Here is a 15,709-nt window from a genome sequence, read left to right as displayed (position 1 = left end):
CAGCAGGCAGTCATAACTGTCATAATCCCAGAGTACTTTTTCGTGTTTTAAACTCTACCTCCTCTACTCCCTCCTCCTGCTTAAAAGCCTCTGTCCTTAAATGTAAGGAATTCCTAAACTTTTTCAGACACAAAATTCTTAATATCAGAGCTAGTTTTATTCCATCTGTAAATAGTCTCTGAGAGCACTGCAGTTCGGTATTCCTTTAACTTTATTACTTTACCAGAGCTCTATCCTATTGTTTTTTCTATGAAGACCTCCACCTGTTCTCGCCATGTTTCCAACTAAACTCTTCAAAGAAATCTTTGGCACCATCGGCCCCAGCATTCTTTCAGTTATCAATAGATCCCTGGAAACCAGCCATGTTCCCCAAAATTTCAAAGATGCAGTTGTGCAGCCCCTTGCTAAAAAACAGAATCTAGATCCTTCACTCTTACATGAACAGACTAATCCCCCATTCTCTACTGACCAAGTAATTTATGAACCCATCTGGCTCCAGAACTGCTTTTAAAAAAAATTCAAATCCGGTTTCAGAGCTCTTCGCAGTACTGAATCAGCCTAACTAAGAACAACAAATTACCTCCTCCTAGCTGCTGACTCAGGAAACTGCTCTGCCCACTTGCTCCTAGATCTAACCACAGCCTTTGACACAGTAGATCACGCTTTTCTCATTCACAGATTAAAGGAATGGGTCAGGGTGTCTGGTTCTGCTTTAATCTGTCTCTCTTCATATTTATACAACAGATCCTTGTCTCTATCAGCAACTAATTTTCTTCCTCAGCTCCCATCTCCTGTGGTGTCCCCCAAGGTTCCATACTTGGTCCAGTTCTCTTCTTCATGTATTTACTTCCGCTAGGCCACATTATTCAAAAACATATCTTTTCACTGTTATGTGGACAACACACAGATCTACCTCCCCTCAGAGCTGATCAACATCGACAAACTGACTGACCTCAATAACTGTCTTCATGACATAAAATCCTGGATGGTTGCCAGTTTTCTCCAGCTCAATGAGAATAAAACTGAAGTTATTTTATTTGGACCAGGGCATTTGACCAACATTATTTCTCCTCATCTTGGCCCATTAGCCGCATCATTTAAATTACATGTTAAAAATCTTGGAGTCATACTTGACTCTGAATCGAAGTTTGACAAACAGATCAACTGTGTAGTAAAATTAGGTTTCATGCAGCTGCGCACCATCTCCAAATTCAGATCAATTCTCTGTACCTCTGACCAGGAGGAGGTCATCCACGCTTTCATATCCTCCCGCCTTGATAATTGCAACTCATTATATTTTGGTATTACTCACTCTTGTTTGTCTTGTCTTCAGCTAGTCCAAATGCAGTAGCAAGAGTTTTTGCCTCCCTACGCCTGTTAGCTACAGGACAAATTTTAAGATTCTGGTATTTTTCTGCAAAGTGTTTAAAAGTCTTGCCCACTCTTACATTGTAAAGTTCCTCTCCTCATATCACACTTTGAGAGAACTGAGATAATCTGACCAAAGATTACTGTCTGTCCCGAGATCCAGGTCTAACTGTTGTGGGGACAGGGCCTTCTCTATCACTGGAATTCTCTTCCTCCCGCCATCTGATTCTCCCCCACCACTGAGATTTTTAAGAGTCATCTTCAAGCAAACTTTTACTCACTAGCCTTTAACTGTGTGTATTGCTGTGCTGTCACAATGTGATGAGAGTATAAAAATGAGGATAGTTTTTATTATAGGTCTAATAATAACGGTAGTGATATTCTATTATCACTGTTATCATTTTATCGCTATTATCACCTATTATTACCTTTACTGCCTTAGTAAATGTACTTGGTCACATTTCACCATTGCTGCTGACAAATAGCTACAAAAAACACCCGTCATTGATATAACAGAAAGCTAACTTTCTCCCTCCGTCCTGTGAGTGGCGCTGTGCTAAAAGACCCGCAGCCCTCTCAGAGACTCTGCCCTCTTTAGTGAAGCCTCCTCCGCTGCTCCTACTCTCTCTCCTCCCATTGGCTGATCGGTCAGCCGCTTCCTGCTACGTACTGCACTTTGTAGTACTGTAGTTTGGTTTACGGATGCTGAGGAGACCTGTCGGTACTCTCACTTTCAACACACCGGACAGGCAGGTTTTTTTGTCCGTTCTTTCGGTCGGTGTTGCAGCTGAGTTTAAACATCCAGCGGAGAAGACATGGCCCTGTGCTCCGAGCCTGCTAACGTTAGCTCTGCGGTGAACGGACAGCTGAAGAAGGAGAGGAAGGTGGCCGTCATCACAGGCATCACCGGGCAGGTGAGGTTCATTCATACCTAAGGCACACCTAGCTAATTAGACTGTTGTCGAAAAACACTTTAACGACTCTCTGTAGTGATTTATTTCATGGGGATATGCTTGTTTAAACTGCCGGTGGCGTTTACACCTATGTCAGGTGCTTAAAAAACTCAGTGTGTCACTATTAAATCTCCATTTGCCCTGAAATGATATCTTTTCTGTCTTCTACCTCTGGCGTTTGAAGTGTGCTAATTCCCTCTGTTGATTTAGGTTAACAAAGTTACACTGAAGTTGTGCCTGAAGCTGTTTACCGTTCAGTTTTGACATATCTTGCCAGAAGAGAGGAGAAACGTTTTCCACGAAGTCATCCTTTCTTCTCCCATTATTTCTCTTATCTCAAACACATACTCCCACTACAAGGAAGTTGTCAGGTTACACATTAGCCACCTCTCCATTGACATCCCTTCTGTAGCAGCTAAACAGTAATGGACATTATGTACATGCACTCAAGTACTGCACTTAAGTACCATTTCGAGGTACTTGTACTTAACTTGAGTACTTCCATTTTCTGCTACAATGCATATACTTTGATGCTAATAGGTTTGTACTATGTATGATGCCTCACTGACACCTACACTTCTGCATTAGTGCTATCATTAAATCAAGGACCACGTCCTGGAGTTTGTGGTGTCATCCTTGACATTATTATTATTTGTTTGTTTTTTTTTGTAGTTGTTTGTGATTCAATATACTCCTTCTGGTTAACTTGTAACTACTTTCTCTTAACTCTTAATTTATTACTAATTAGGTTACACTGAATGGTAAATGAATAAAATAGAGCAGAATCATGACCCAAAAGTGATGTGTGGAGTATGTAGAATAAGGCTGGGCAGTGCGGTTGACATCCTTGTTACAGTATATACATTATATAGAATATATAGAGTTGCAATGAATGATTATTTACATTATTGATTATACTGCTGATTACTGTCTCTATTAATTGTTTTGTCTCTCTTAATTACTCTCAAGACTTAATTCATTTTTATTCACACATGTTGTATGTAAACGCGCATTGAAATTACTTTGTATGAAATGTGCTATTTGAATAAAACTTAATTGATTGATTGATTCATTCATTGATTTGCCATAAAATGTAATACCATAGTGATAATGACTATAATTTCCCAGAACCCAAGGTGACTTCTTCAAATTCCCTACTTCGACATCTCAAAGATATTCAGTGTACTATATGGCACAGAAAAGCAGTAAATGAAACCAGCAAGTCTGCAATTTTGCTGGGAGAGTTATTTAAAGAGTTAATCAGTTATCACAATAGTTGCAACTTACTTTTATTACAGTTGAGTCAGGTGATCCAAGTGGAGGTAGTAGCTTGCTCATACAGTGCCAGCCAAAGGTATTGGAACAGTGAGTCCAATTCGTTTACTTTTGTTGTAGACTGAAAACATTTGGGTTTGACATCAAAAGATGAATATGAGACAAGAGATCAACATTTCAGCTTTTATTTCCAGGTATTTACATCTGGATCTGATACACAACTTAGAAGATAGCATTATTTGTAATGGAACACAAAATTTTTAGGTGAGCAAAAGTATTGGAACATATAAACTTAAAATAGATTAAAGTGAATGAGACTTAATATTTAGTTGCAAATCCTTTGCTTTCAATAACTGCATCAAGCCTGTGACCCATTGACATCACCAAACTTTTGCATTCTTCTTTTGTGATGCTTTTCTAGGCTTTCACCACAGCCTCTTTCAGTTGTTGTTTGTTTTGGGGGGTTACTCCCTTCAGTCTCCTCTTCAGCAGGTAAAATGCATGCTCTATTGGGTTTAAGTCTGGAGACTGACTTGGCCAGTCTAAAACCTTCCACTTCTTGCCCCGATGAACTCCTTTGTTGTTTTGGCAGTTATCGTTATCTTGCTGCATGATGAAGGATCTCCCAATCAGTTTGGTTGCATCTTTCTTTAAATTAGCAGACAAAATGTTTCTGTAGACTTCTGAGTTCATTTTGCTGCTGCCATCATGTGTTACATCATCAATGAAGATGAAAGAGCCCGTCCCAGAAGAAGCCATGCAAGCCCAAGCCATGACATTACCTCCACCGTGTTTCACAGATGAGCTTGTATGTTTGGGATCATGAGCAGATCCTTTCTTTCTCCAAACTTTCACCTTTCCGTCACTTTGGAAAAAGTTCATCTTTGTCTCATCAGTCCATAAAACTTTTTCCCAGAATTTTTGAGGCTCATCTCTGTACCTTTTGGCAAATTCCAGCCTGGCCTTCCTATTCTTCTTGCTAATGAGTGGTTTGCATCTTCTGGTGTAGCCTCTGTACTTTTGTTCATGAAGTCTTCTGCGAACAGTAGATTGTGATACCTTCACTCCTGCCCTCTGGAGGTTGTTGGTGATGTCACTAACAGTTGTTTTAGGGTCTTTCTTTACAGCTCTCACAATGTTTCTGTCATCAACTGCTGATGTTTTCCTTGGTCTATCTGTTCGACGTCTGTTGCTTAGTACACCAGTGGTTTCTATCTTCTTCAGGACATTCCAAATGGTTGTACTGGCTATGGCCAATGTTTGTGCAATGGCTCTGATTGATTGTCCATCTTCTCTCAGATTCACAATTGCTTCTTTTTCACCCATAGACAGCTCTCTGGTTTTCATGTTGGTTCCACCTCTAAATGCAGTCTGCACAGGCAAAATCTATCGTACCCAATCTGAAACTGAGCTCAGACATTCAGTGCTATTTATTGTTTGAATAATCAATGTAACTGGGAGACACCTGGGCAACAAAACACACCTGTCAGTCAGCCCTCCTAAAAAGTCAACAGTTTGTGGACATATTCATAGGTGTTTTGTTGGTCAATGGTACAATGCTGAATTGCAATCACAGTGTAGCATCTACCAGCTCCAACAAAGGGCCAACAAGTACACAGCTATACTCCATATATTTTCATGCAATCATTTCAGATTGCCTTCATTTTCAGGCTCGTTATGTGGATTTTGAGCTGGGCACGTATATTAATGATACTTGTTACCTGGAGAGGGTGTAAGGGGATAAACGTTTCTTCCGCACAAGTGTTAGAAAACTACCAAAGTTATATCCTAAATTATAAGTATGCTGATTTTGCTTTTTAATGATTATAACACTGAATAAAGACCTACCCTGTTTCAGAGGAACCAGGGATGGGAAGCAGGGAAACTGACAATATTCAACTAGTTGTGTGTCATTGCAGTGTGTGCAGATGAACGCTGTTAAGCTTCCCATGGAGCTCCCCACCTGTCCGGCGCCAGATGACTGGTGGCTGGCGTCACAGGGATAGACAAACACTGTTTCTTCACACACACTGTGATGACGCACAGCTGGTTGAAATTGGGCAAAGTTTCCTTTTATATTCATTGTCTTCTGTTCGGATCGCGAGTGAGGCGATCATAGGCTTTAACAATAGCTTCTTTCCAACCTGTTTTTGCTGCAGAGTGAGTTTGACATCTTGGATATACCCTTCAAACACAAGTAGATCCCTCTGTCTGCCTCTCTCTGAAATCACTTTAAAACAAACAAAAAATAAAATAAAATTGATAATATTTCTTAAGAGAATGCAGTTCGTTACTGTGGGCTACATGCTAACTCCGACAGCTTGATGGACCATTACGAAGGGGCGGAGCTTAGGGAGGGGTCAGTTGCTTTCAGCTGCCTCAAAATAGCAGTCCACCAACAATGTGCTTGGACAAACCTCATTTTAAGAGCTACATGCCCATGGGCACACAGATGTGCTCAAGTACATTTGCTGCTTACACAGTGTGGATACTGGCCATGAATATGACAGTTGTGTTGGTCTGAAACTAGCAATAACAGTTGTCCTGTGCTGCGCTACACTTTGCTTTGGTATAAGATAAGGTCCTTTAGGTTTATGTTACTCAGTTGCTGTTAAATTTTTTTTAAATGTTAATTAAATCAGTGAATAATGGATATTGTAATTAGATCCCACCAGTTTACATGTACAATCTTCCTTTGAGTGGTAAAACCTGCAGTAATTAATTTTGTTTTTGGTCCATCTGGGGGCAGCATGAACAAGCTGTTTGCATGCACTCCAAAGCAATGTCTGAATTATGTAGGAATATAAGAGGAAAATGTAAGGGCAGAGAGGATGCTGAGGCCTTGACAGTTTACTCATGACCTCGACCAAAATGACTGGATGTGTGGGCCAACATGGATAAAGATAATCATGTGTTTGACAGTGTATGTATGTGATGTGTCTGAGAGTAAGTCATTTGATGGACTTTATAAGCAGTAATGTATGGTCTGTGTCAAACTTTGGACCATACTAGTTGTGTTTTAGGAGGCCTTAAATGGAGGATTGTTATATTATTTGTGTTTATTCTATGGACACAATTCAGTCATTGTTAAAGAAAATTTAGGAAACATCTGGTGATTCTGTATATGATCTATGGGAAGGCAGGTACCAGGTTGACTTCAAAAGGACTTCCTGTTTGACAACATGCTGCTACTGTGATGGGAAACATTTGTCATTGTGTAAGACATAATTGTGACCTTTACCTAAAGGATCATTATCCAAGCAAAAGATCTAAACAATGGATATAGAGGAGTGGTAGCTTGGCAGAACTGGCCTTACTGGCCTTACTGGTATTTAGTTACAGAGTAAATTACATCAGCATGGGTCAGTTTTTAAATGACACTATGACGTTAAATGTTAAGTGAAAGAGTGATGATGTTGTCAAGCGTGTTTGCTCTCATTTTACTACTATGGCTTTTTTGTCATCGTTTCTGTGCCTGGAGGTCAGGAAGTTGTGTCGTTGTCATGGTTACAATGAGAAAGGACAAGGCCCAAATTGATTGTCATGAAAAACCTACCCTGAGAGTAAAACATGCCTAAGTCCATTCACTATCATGGTTAGAGACTGAGGCTAATACCTTGCCTTATGTAAGCAGATTTAAAACAGCTTTTGTGGTTCATTTCACCTTTAAGTGTAGTCAGTATTCAGATTTGCATATCACACGCTTTTAAGTCCATTAATACGTCTATGATTCCCTAATTGCAAACAATAATGTGTCATAGTTTGGGTTTAGGTTATAATGATATTGGTTGTAATTATGCTTAATGTGTGTCTTTGTTTTTTTATTATTTGTTGTGAAACCACAGACACCAAGAGTATAAAAGCTGATTTTAAAGACCAACCTCTTTCTCTCTCTCGCACCTTGTTCCTGCTGCTCTGTTCTTTTTGTTTGGCCATTGCAAGGAATTTACGTGATTTTTATACAAGTTCTTTGGTTTGTCAGATAGTTGTCAGACATTCCAATCTGATATTTTACCTACAAATTCAATTGCACTGACATAAAATCTTCTATAAATGCATATTGCATAATGTTCTACATATTTATATATATTGGGAATACATTTTGGAATAGAATTGAAGAGCCATCATGGAAGATGGTCAACCATTTCTCTTGGCCATCTCTACAGTAAAGAAGTGGGTTGATGCTCTTCAGAAAGTTTAATGTGTAAGCTAGCTTTTCTGTATTTAAATTTCTCAGCATGGCTATTTCTCGAACGATGACAGCAGTGTGAACCTGTCAGATACATTTGCATCTCAGTTTGCATTTGAATATAGGTGTTTGAATGTGTGTCCAAGAAGGGCATTGTTAGTTTCTGGGAGTTCATTTTCAAACAAAACAGGGCAAATAAGCAGAGACCTGGGGACTGTTTAATTGTTTGAGGTGAAAGTTGTAAGTTGACCGTTCCCAGAATGCAGCCCTATCCCCTTCACGATCAGAGATCTTGGAAAGTCATTTTCAGTATCTCACATTCCTTCTCTCAAGCAGCACTTTCCAAAGCTCCTCCTCCCCTCACTGTCTTTAACAAAAAAAACAAAGAATAACAGTGTTAATTCATTTTTATATCACTGATCATGGCGATACTGTTGAATACTGTGAGGCAGGAGGCAAGCAGCATCTGGATAGATCATCTCAGAAGTCACTAGCTGGTGTGTCAGGGTCACAGTGATGCCATAAATCGGCTGGCTAACTGTTCATATATTTCAGGGCAGCATGCTGCTCAGTCTGAATATTTTTGACTGTTGTCTCAGTGTGAAGTATCGGAGTGAGAGGGTGTGAGTTATGGGAGACCACCTGAGTGCCAAGGCAGAGCTGCAGAGCCGGGCAGGGGCTCTGGCTCATGGTGCTGTTTTACGATCCGGGGTTATGAAGAGGACAGCTCCAGCCTCTGTGTTGTTCGACGGTAAAACTTTATTTTGGCTTTGAGGTTCACACGTCTTTCTTGTGCTCCTCTGGTTGGGAAAACAAGGCTGCACCGCCATACGATCCCCCCGAGCTGTTTGATGCTCATCCTACGAGTCTCTTTTCTTCATCCTTTGTTGCCGTTTGATACACTTCTCTCATTCCGTCCTCGCCTCCTTCCACTGACTCCTCTGTTAGCAGCACAAGATAGAATTTGAGTGAATGCCAGCAATAATAATCATAAAGCTAAGAATCTGTGCACACATCCCCTCTGTCGCTCATAATGGCTGCTGATGGCTCCTTCAAGGCTGATTCCTCATCTGAATGAAGTCTGGTAACTTGTAGTTAGACAGGAAGAGATGTAAGTTCAGCTGGAGTGAACACAGGGATATGGATTCAAACTCAAGTTTTATATACGTACTGTACGTTTAGTGAGTGAAATGAAGATTACAGGAAGTCATATTGATACCAGGAAGTTCTCGTCATTTTTTCCAGTGACCAACCTGATTTCCTGAAGTAGAGGGGGGAGACAGAGATTCATAGCACACCAAGTGTTCCTACTTACTGCTGTGTGTCTGTGTGTGTTTATGTGTGTGCATATGCTTGTATGCGTTGTGGGCTGTGATTACAGCATCATTAAACCATCTCAGGCCTAATTGCAGACCAGTGGCGTGCTTAGCAGCTGCTCCTTGTGGTCTAATGAAAGCACATTAAAGTGAATAATTTGTAGTTTACACACAATGACAAACGCACGTACAGCCATGAACTCTATGTTTACATAAATACATGCACAGTGCCTCCAGGCACACGGACCACGCTCTTTAAATTTTGGTCTTTACATTTGTTATTTTTTGCCTTAATGCTGGCAGGCGACCTAACCTTGATTAGGTACTTAAGGTCACAGAGCGTCTCTAGTGATACGATTTGGTTAAGGTCCCAATAATTCATCATTCCACCAGCAGGGGGCACTAAACTCATAGTGCTGGGGTTTGTGCAAAGACATCACAGACTCCCTCCTTTGCTTTGGCTGAAGATGACATTGATTGGTTGATAGTCCTATTAGTTAAAGAAGTTTGAACTACTTACTACATTATATTTGCACACCCTTACTAGTATGTACAAATATATCTTTAACTGCCAAAAAAATGCTTCTGAAATGTGAATGTTTGCTACTTTTTTGGTTTCTAGTGGTAGTAAACTGAATATGGGTTTTGGACATCTGAGTCTATTTGGGCCCTGGGTAATTACAGACAGGATAGGATAGGACATATTGCAATGTAATTGGCCTACACACAGTATACATTTAGACTTTCCATCCAAGTGAAAGTGACCTCCATGACAACAGATGAAGAACTTCATTATATGTCACTGAAAAGATGGTATATAAATGTAAATATTTCATCAGAAATTCTCAAAAACACTCATTGCAATCAGAATTTTACTGATTCTTCCACTCTTTTCTTGGGTAGAAAATGATGAAATGAAAAAAGTTTTTTGTGGAAACAAGTTTATAATTCTTGAAGTGAGGTATGAAGAGTTTTAGATTGTCCTGAAACTCGGGTATTGTGTTGGCACTGGCATTGAAAAACACATAGCTAGTGTCTGAGGCATTTGTTGCAATTAAACATATTGGAGTGACATGATTATTTTTCTTTTCTGCACTGCAGAAGCAGCACATCAATAGAAGAAATTGTTTTAAAGTGAAAGACCAAAAACTTCCCAGCTTTCTTGTAAGAAACACACACACAGCAGTGCCACCTACTGATATTGATGTGCACCCATCCTCTTAATGAAACCACGAGATGATGATGTGATAATGATGGGAATGTTGATTGGAGCTAATGATAGCACTCAGGGAGGCAGCTCTGATGAGCGAACATAGTGAACATATTTCAGACACATGGACTGATTTAGTCTAACATCAACATCAGCTTTAGTTTTTTTTCCCCCTCTGTCCTTTCACCGTATCCTGTTTCATTAATTCTATCTGAATTCACCATTTGTTTTCTCTAGTTTTATGTAATATTGTTAATAGAATTGTTTTGATTATTACATTTTTAAAGGCCTATTGTATTTTTCTGAAAATTAGGACAGAAAATACAGAAAATGAAGAAACAGACATGAAAAATATTTGAAATAGACTGCTAAAAAAAAATCAAGGGAACATTTAAATCACAAATCAGATGTTAAGGAATGAATTATTCAAGTTGAAAATCTTCACTGATGTACACTGTATAATTTGTTGAGAACACAATGATGTAACAATGGTAAATGGAAACCAAAATCATCAATCCACTGAGGGCTGGATTCAAAATCACACCGGAAATCAAAGTAAAGTCTGTAGTGGTACTTGGCAGCATCAGATGCACAGGTACATAACATCCCAGGTGCTCAATTGGATTTAGGTCAGGGGAACGAGAGGGCCAGTCAGTGGCATGAGTGCCTTCATCATCTGCCTACACACTCTGGCCCCATGAGGCGGGGCATTGTCTTGCACCAGGAGGAACCCAGGGCCCACTGCACTAGTGTAAGGTCTGACAATCGCTCTGGCAATTTCATCCTGGAACGTAACAGCAGTCAGGGTACCGTTAGCTATGACATAGAGGTCTGTGCGACCCTCCAAGGATATGCCTCCCCAGACCACCACTGACTGTCACATGTGCTCAGTGTGAACCTGCTCTCATCCGTGAAGAAAACGGGGCGCCAGTGGCAGTGTTCTCTGGCAAGTGCTAATGGAGCTGCACAGTGCTGGGCTGTAAGCACAGGTCCCACTAGAGGACATCAGACCCTCATACTGCCCTCATGGAGTCTGGTTCTGACAGTTTGGTCAGAAACATGCACACCAGTAGCCTGTTGGAGGTCATTTTGTAGGGCTCTGGCAGTGCTCCTCCTGTTCCTCCTCGCACAAAGGGGCAGATGCCAGTCCTGCTGCTGGATTGATGCCCTACTATGGCCCTGTCCAGCTCTCCTCGTGTAATGGCCAGTCTCCTGGGATCTCCTCCATGCTCTTGAGACTGTGCTGTGCTGTGAGACACAGCAAACCTCCTTGCGACCACATGTATGGATGTGCCATTCTGGAGGAGCTGCATTACCTGTGCAACCTGATGGGATGCAAGTTCTGCCTCATGCTACCAGTAGTGACAAGGTCACTAGCAGAGGACGAAACTACAGAAGAATCAGTCAGGAAAGATAAGGAGAGAGCAACTGTGTGTAGCCACCACATGCAAAACTATTCCCTTTTTGGGAGTTGTCTTGCTTTTTCCTCTCCATTGCACCTGTTGTCACGTTTATTTGCACCAAAGCAGATGAAACTGATTCACAATCAGTTGTGCTTCCTAAATGGACAGATTGATAACCCTGAAGTTTGACTGACTTGGTGTTATACTGTGATGATTAAGTGTTCCCTTAATTTTAATATTTTGAGAAGTGTATATTAACACACACAAAGCTATGCATCCAAACAGCTCCACTTGCACACTGTAGTCCTTAAAATGTTTAAGAATTATTTTTAAAGATCTTTGAACATGGTTAGTGTGTGGGATTATACAGTATATGCCTTTACATTACTGGCAGGAATTAGATTTATCTTCTTTTTGATTTGTAATGTGTTGTCTTTTTGTACTCTAAAAATATGCAACATGTGCACACTTGTCAATTGTTTTCACATATATAAGAAATAATTTAAAAGAATTAAGGTCCATTTAAGGACTAAAGTAGATAGATTCCTCAAACATGAAAGTAAAAGTATCAAATTTCAGAAAATTATTCTGATTTTACTCTAACCCCTGCTACCCCTGTGTAAGAGTAGGAAAAGGCTCACACCCGAAACTATATGCAGCTCATGAGTTTTTTTACACTCTTGCGCCCCCTGCAGACGATTCATGCTACTGCAGACAATCCTTGGCATTTAGAGGAGGGATTCACGTAACACTTTCATAACACCAGTATTTGAATACGAGACAAACATTGTCTTATACTTCGAGTAACTTTCAATGTACTGTTGCTGAACCAGCCCTTGGGCTTATTTTCATGTAGCTATAGAGCAGAGAGATCTCACTGTGTCAAAGGCCAAAGTGAGTCTTTGAGAAGTTCATGGTGTGACATTGACCTGGCAGGTGAGCATGTAGTTGTGTGTGTTTTTTGTGTGTGTGTGTGTGTGGATCCCCCCCCCGCTCCCACCAAGCGCCCGGCTCCCCATAACAGGAAACAGCGAGGTGAGGCCAGGGTTTATGGGCTAATACGGCCTCAAAGGAGCTTCTTGTTTTGAAACAGAGCTGCAGCTCTTCAGGCTTGTTTTCCATATTGGTCTGGCGTGGAACGCTTTGACCCTGGCACAGAGGCAGGAAAACATGACACCGGCCGGAGCTTTGAACACCGTGGGGACGGGCAAGGGGCTGCCAGTGCCCGTGCCCATCTCCCCCCTCCCTGGATTAGGCAGAAACAGGTTGGGTATCAGTGCCAACGGCCGCACAACCTGAAAGCTCAACCTGCAGAACTGAAATTATATTAAGAAAACATTTCAGTAGTACATAGGCACACATTCATTTTTATATAACAAGAAAAAAAAAGGCTAGTAGTGAGTCTATAGAGGATTGTACTAATGCTTTAGCCCATTCAACTTTGTTTCAGAGCAAAAACAATGACGTAAGTGAGAAGTATGTAAATCCAAATTAAAAGCCTATTCAGGTGGGTAAAAAGATGCTAAAAACAGCCACATGTTTTGGCTTACGCCTTCTTCAGAGTGTTTAAGCCACAGCTAGGTGGTACAGTATATATGCAATGTAATCAAGAAAACACCATTTTTCACCTGATTTTATTTAACTATCCTCACATATTAGATTTTCCACGCCTCTTAACCATGCCTCACAGTCTTCATTAGTGGATGATGATGTCATGGAGACTGACTGTAGGCCTTTTTTTAACATGACATTTTGACATGTTACAGTAGGAAAAGCACAGGTCTACATAATAAAAATAGCTATGGCTTGATTCTATTTAGCTAATGTACTTTTAGGGTCACTGTCATGGCTTGATGCATGCCTCAATACTTACAAATAACAGCCACATCAGCAGCCAGAAAAATGAACATGTATATGAGATTTTGTTGTCTTTTGTTTTGTTACACCAGCCCTGTTTACAACAGCATGGTAAAGCTGTTTTCATCAGACAAGTTCTGATAAACCCACTGTTCACTACCTGCAACATGTCAGGGCAATGTTGTCTGTCGGCCTGTTTTCCTCTGCCCCCTAGTGGCCATAAATCAGCTACTACCGCTTTAAGACTACTCACTGAGAACTTAACCTGAGAGATAAAGTCTTGGCTTTCTCTACTTGAACAACTACCAGCATTTTTTCCAGCACGTAGTTATCCGTTTGGGAGGGTAAAGCTACCACAGGCAAATTGCTCCATGTCAGACTTCGCCCACCTGTACAGCCTCTCTAGGACCATGCGCCAATGCAGCCGTGTTCCTGCCCCAGTACTGAGTGCAGGTTCTTGGGTGTCCTCCAACATCCAGGCCTCTAAACCCTTTCCCTTCACTACTCCCTGCCCTTCACCTCAACGGTTACCCCCAGACCTGGAGAGGACGCATGGGGCTGGCAGTATGAGTGTGTGTGTTTAGTGTGTGTGTACACGCACATATGTGAGGGGGATTGAGGGATGAATGCCATGACTAGTTCGGAATGTTCCAGAGTGTTCCAGAATGTGCGGTCGGAAAGTCTGAGCAGGGAAAAAAGACGAGGAGTAACATGGGTGAGGGGAACAAGACCTTATTGACAGGGCTCGCTCTCTCACACACACCAATACACACACACACACACACCCACACACACACACACACACACACACATTGGCCCAATGTCTGCCCAAAGCTCGTAATTCATGTGGATGTTATACCTAACGATCCCAGGACACAGTGTGTAGCAACAGTGTGGAGGTTTCAGGAGGGTTGAGGTCCAACTCCATAAAAGAGTTTTTCTTGTCATGTCCATTAATGTGTCATGGAGTGAACAATGTACAGGTTTACTTTCCAACCAGTTTCACCAAGAAATGTATTAAAAGATCATTTAGAGGTTTCCTGGTGGGACCTCTCTAAAACATCTCATAAAACACCACATTTGGAGATCTGCTGGCGTAAGCATAGATAGAATGATAACAAGTAGGCCACTTACCACACCTACTCAACAGAAAACAACTTCTGCCTTACTGACAAGTCCTTTGTCCACCTTTGAACAACCGCATTGATGCTCACCCTCATTTTCTGTTGTCACTGGTCTCTAATGTTTCTCTTTTTGAATTTGCATTGCTTAAGATTATCCTATTAGCTATGTACTTGTAGCCTACCTAAGACACAATAATGATTGTCCATACTTGAGACATATACTTCACTGAACGCATAAGAAACTTTATAGAGTGCGACCGATTCAGCCGGTATGGTCTTATCACTGATATATCAGTATTGACGTACATGTTTTTCGATATACACCGATATGATTTTTTATTTTTTTTTTACAGAACACAAACCTTTGGGGGAATTCAACAATGATGTAATTACATACTTTGTCCAGCAGAGCGCGCTCGACTCCATTGTTAACAGTGCCCTCAGCACTGTGGAGCCGTGTGCAGACAGCACATGAACAAAAGTGCGTTACATCGAAATACACGGTTGTTGAGGATTTAGCGGTCTCCTCTCCTTAAGTTACAAACTAGTTTGTGAAATACATACTGGAATATAAATAACGTTAAACAATGACCCAACCATTTTCTATTATTGGTATAACCAATATAACATTAAACCTGTTGCGGTTAATCCATCTGTTTGCCATGTTAGCAAGGTAGCGTTAGCTAGTTAGTTCGTCAGTAAGTTACAGTTATGTGATTAAAGTTATGCAATTAACGTTAGCAGACTGAAATGCAAGCCTAGAGCACCTCCCTGCATCTCAGCAGGTGATGGTGCGGTGTTGGTTTGAGTCTGGTAAGTTTTGACTTCATGTTGTTACCTAGTTGGTGAGACGCAATACTAGTAGCTAAGCAAATAAACAATGTCCCTTTCTTATGATACTGTCTTCCCAACGTTACATGAGCTAACTAGTTAATCAGGTAACTACTTCACACCTTGTCAGCTGAGTGGACACCAATCTGTGTGTAACATTACACCAAACTGTTTTGTTCTGGA

At 40.9% G+C, this 15,709-nt stretch overlaps 1 protein-coding gene across 1 annotated transcript in view; it reads left to right on the top strand.

Annotated features, from left to right (window-relative positions):
- The first annotated feature begins 2,016 nt into the window (after positions 1 to 2,016).
- gmds (GDP-mannose 4,6-dehydratase) overlaps positions 2,017 to 15,709 on the top strand; it is a 220,826-nt gene continuing 207,133 nt past the window's right edge. Inside the window, exon 1 of the mRNA XM_049588801.1 lies at positions 2,017 to 2,282. Coding sequence (XP_049444758.1) covers positions 2,184 to 2,282 — 99 coding nt within the window. The 5' untranslated portion in view covers positions 2,017 to 2,183. The remainder of the gene's footprint in view (positions 2,283 to 15,709) is intronic.

This window comes from Epinephelus fuscoguttatus, linkage group LG10 (assembly GCF_011397635.1).
Source record: "Epinephelus fuscoguttatus linkage group LG10, E.fuscoguttatus.final_Chr_v1".
NCBI classification, from domain to species: domain Eukaryota; kingdom Metazoa; phylum Chordata; class Actinopteri; order Perciformes; family Serranidae; genus Epinephelus; species Epinephelus fuscoguttatus.
Note: the sequence above shows the minus strand (reverse complement) of the source record. Positions and strands in the feature narration are given on the sequence as shown.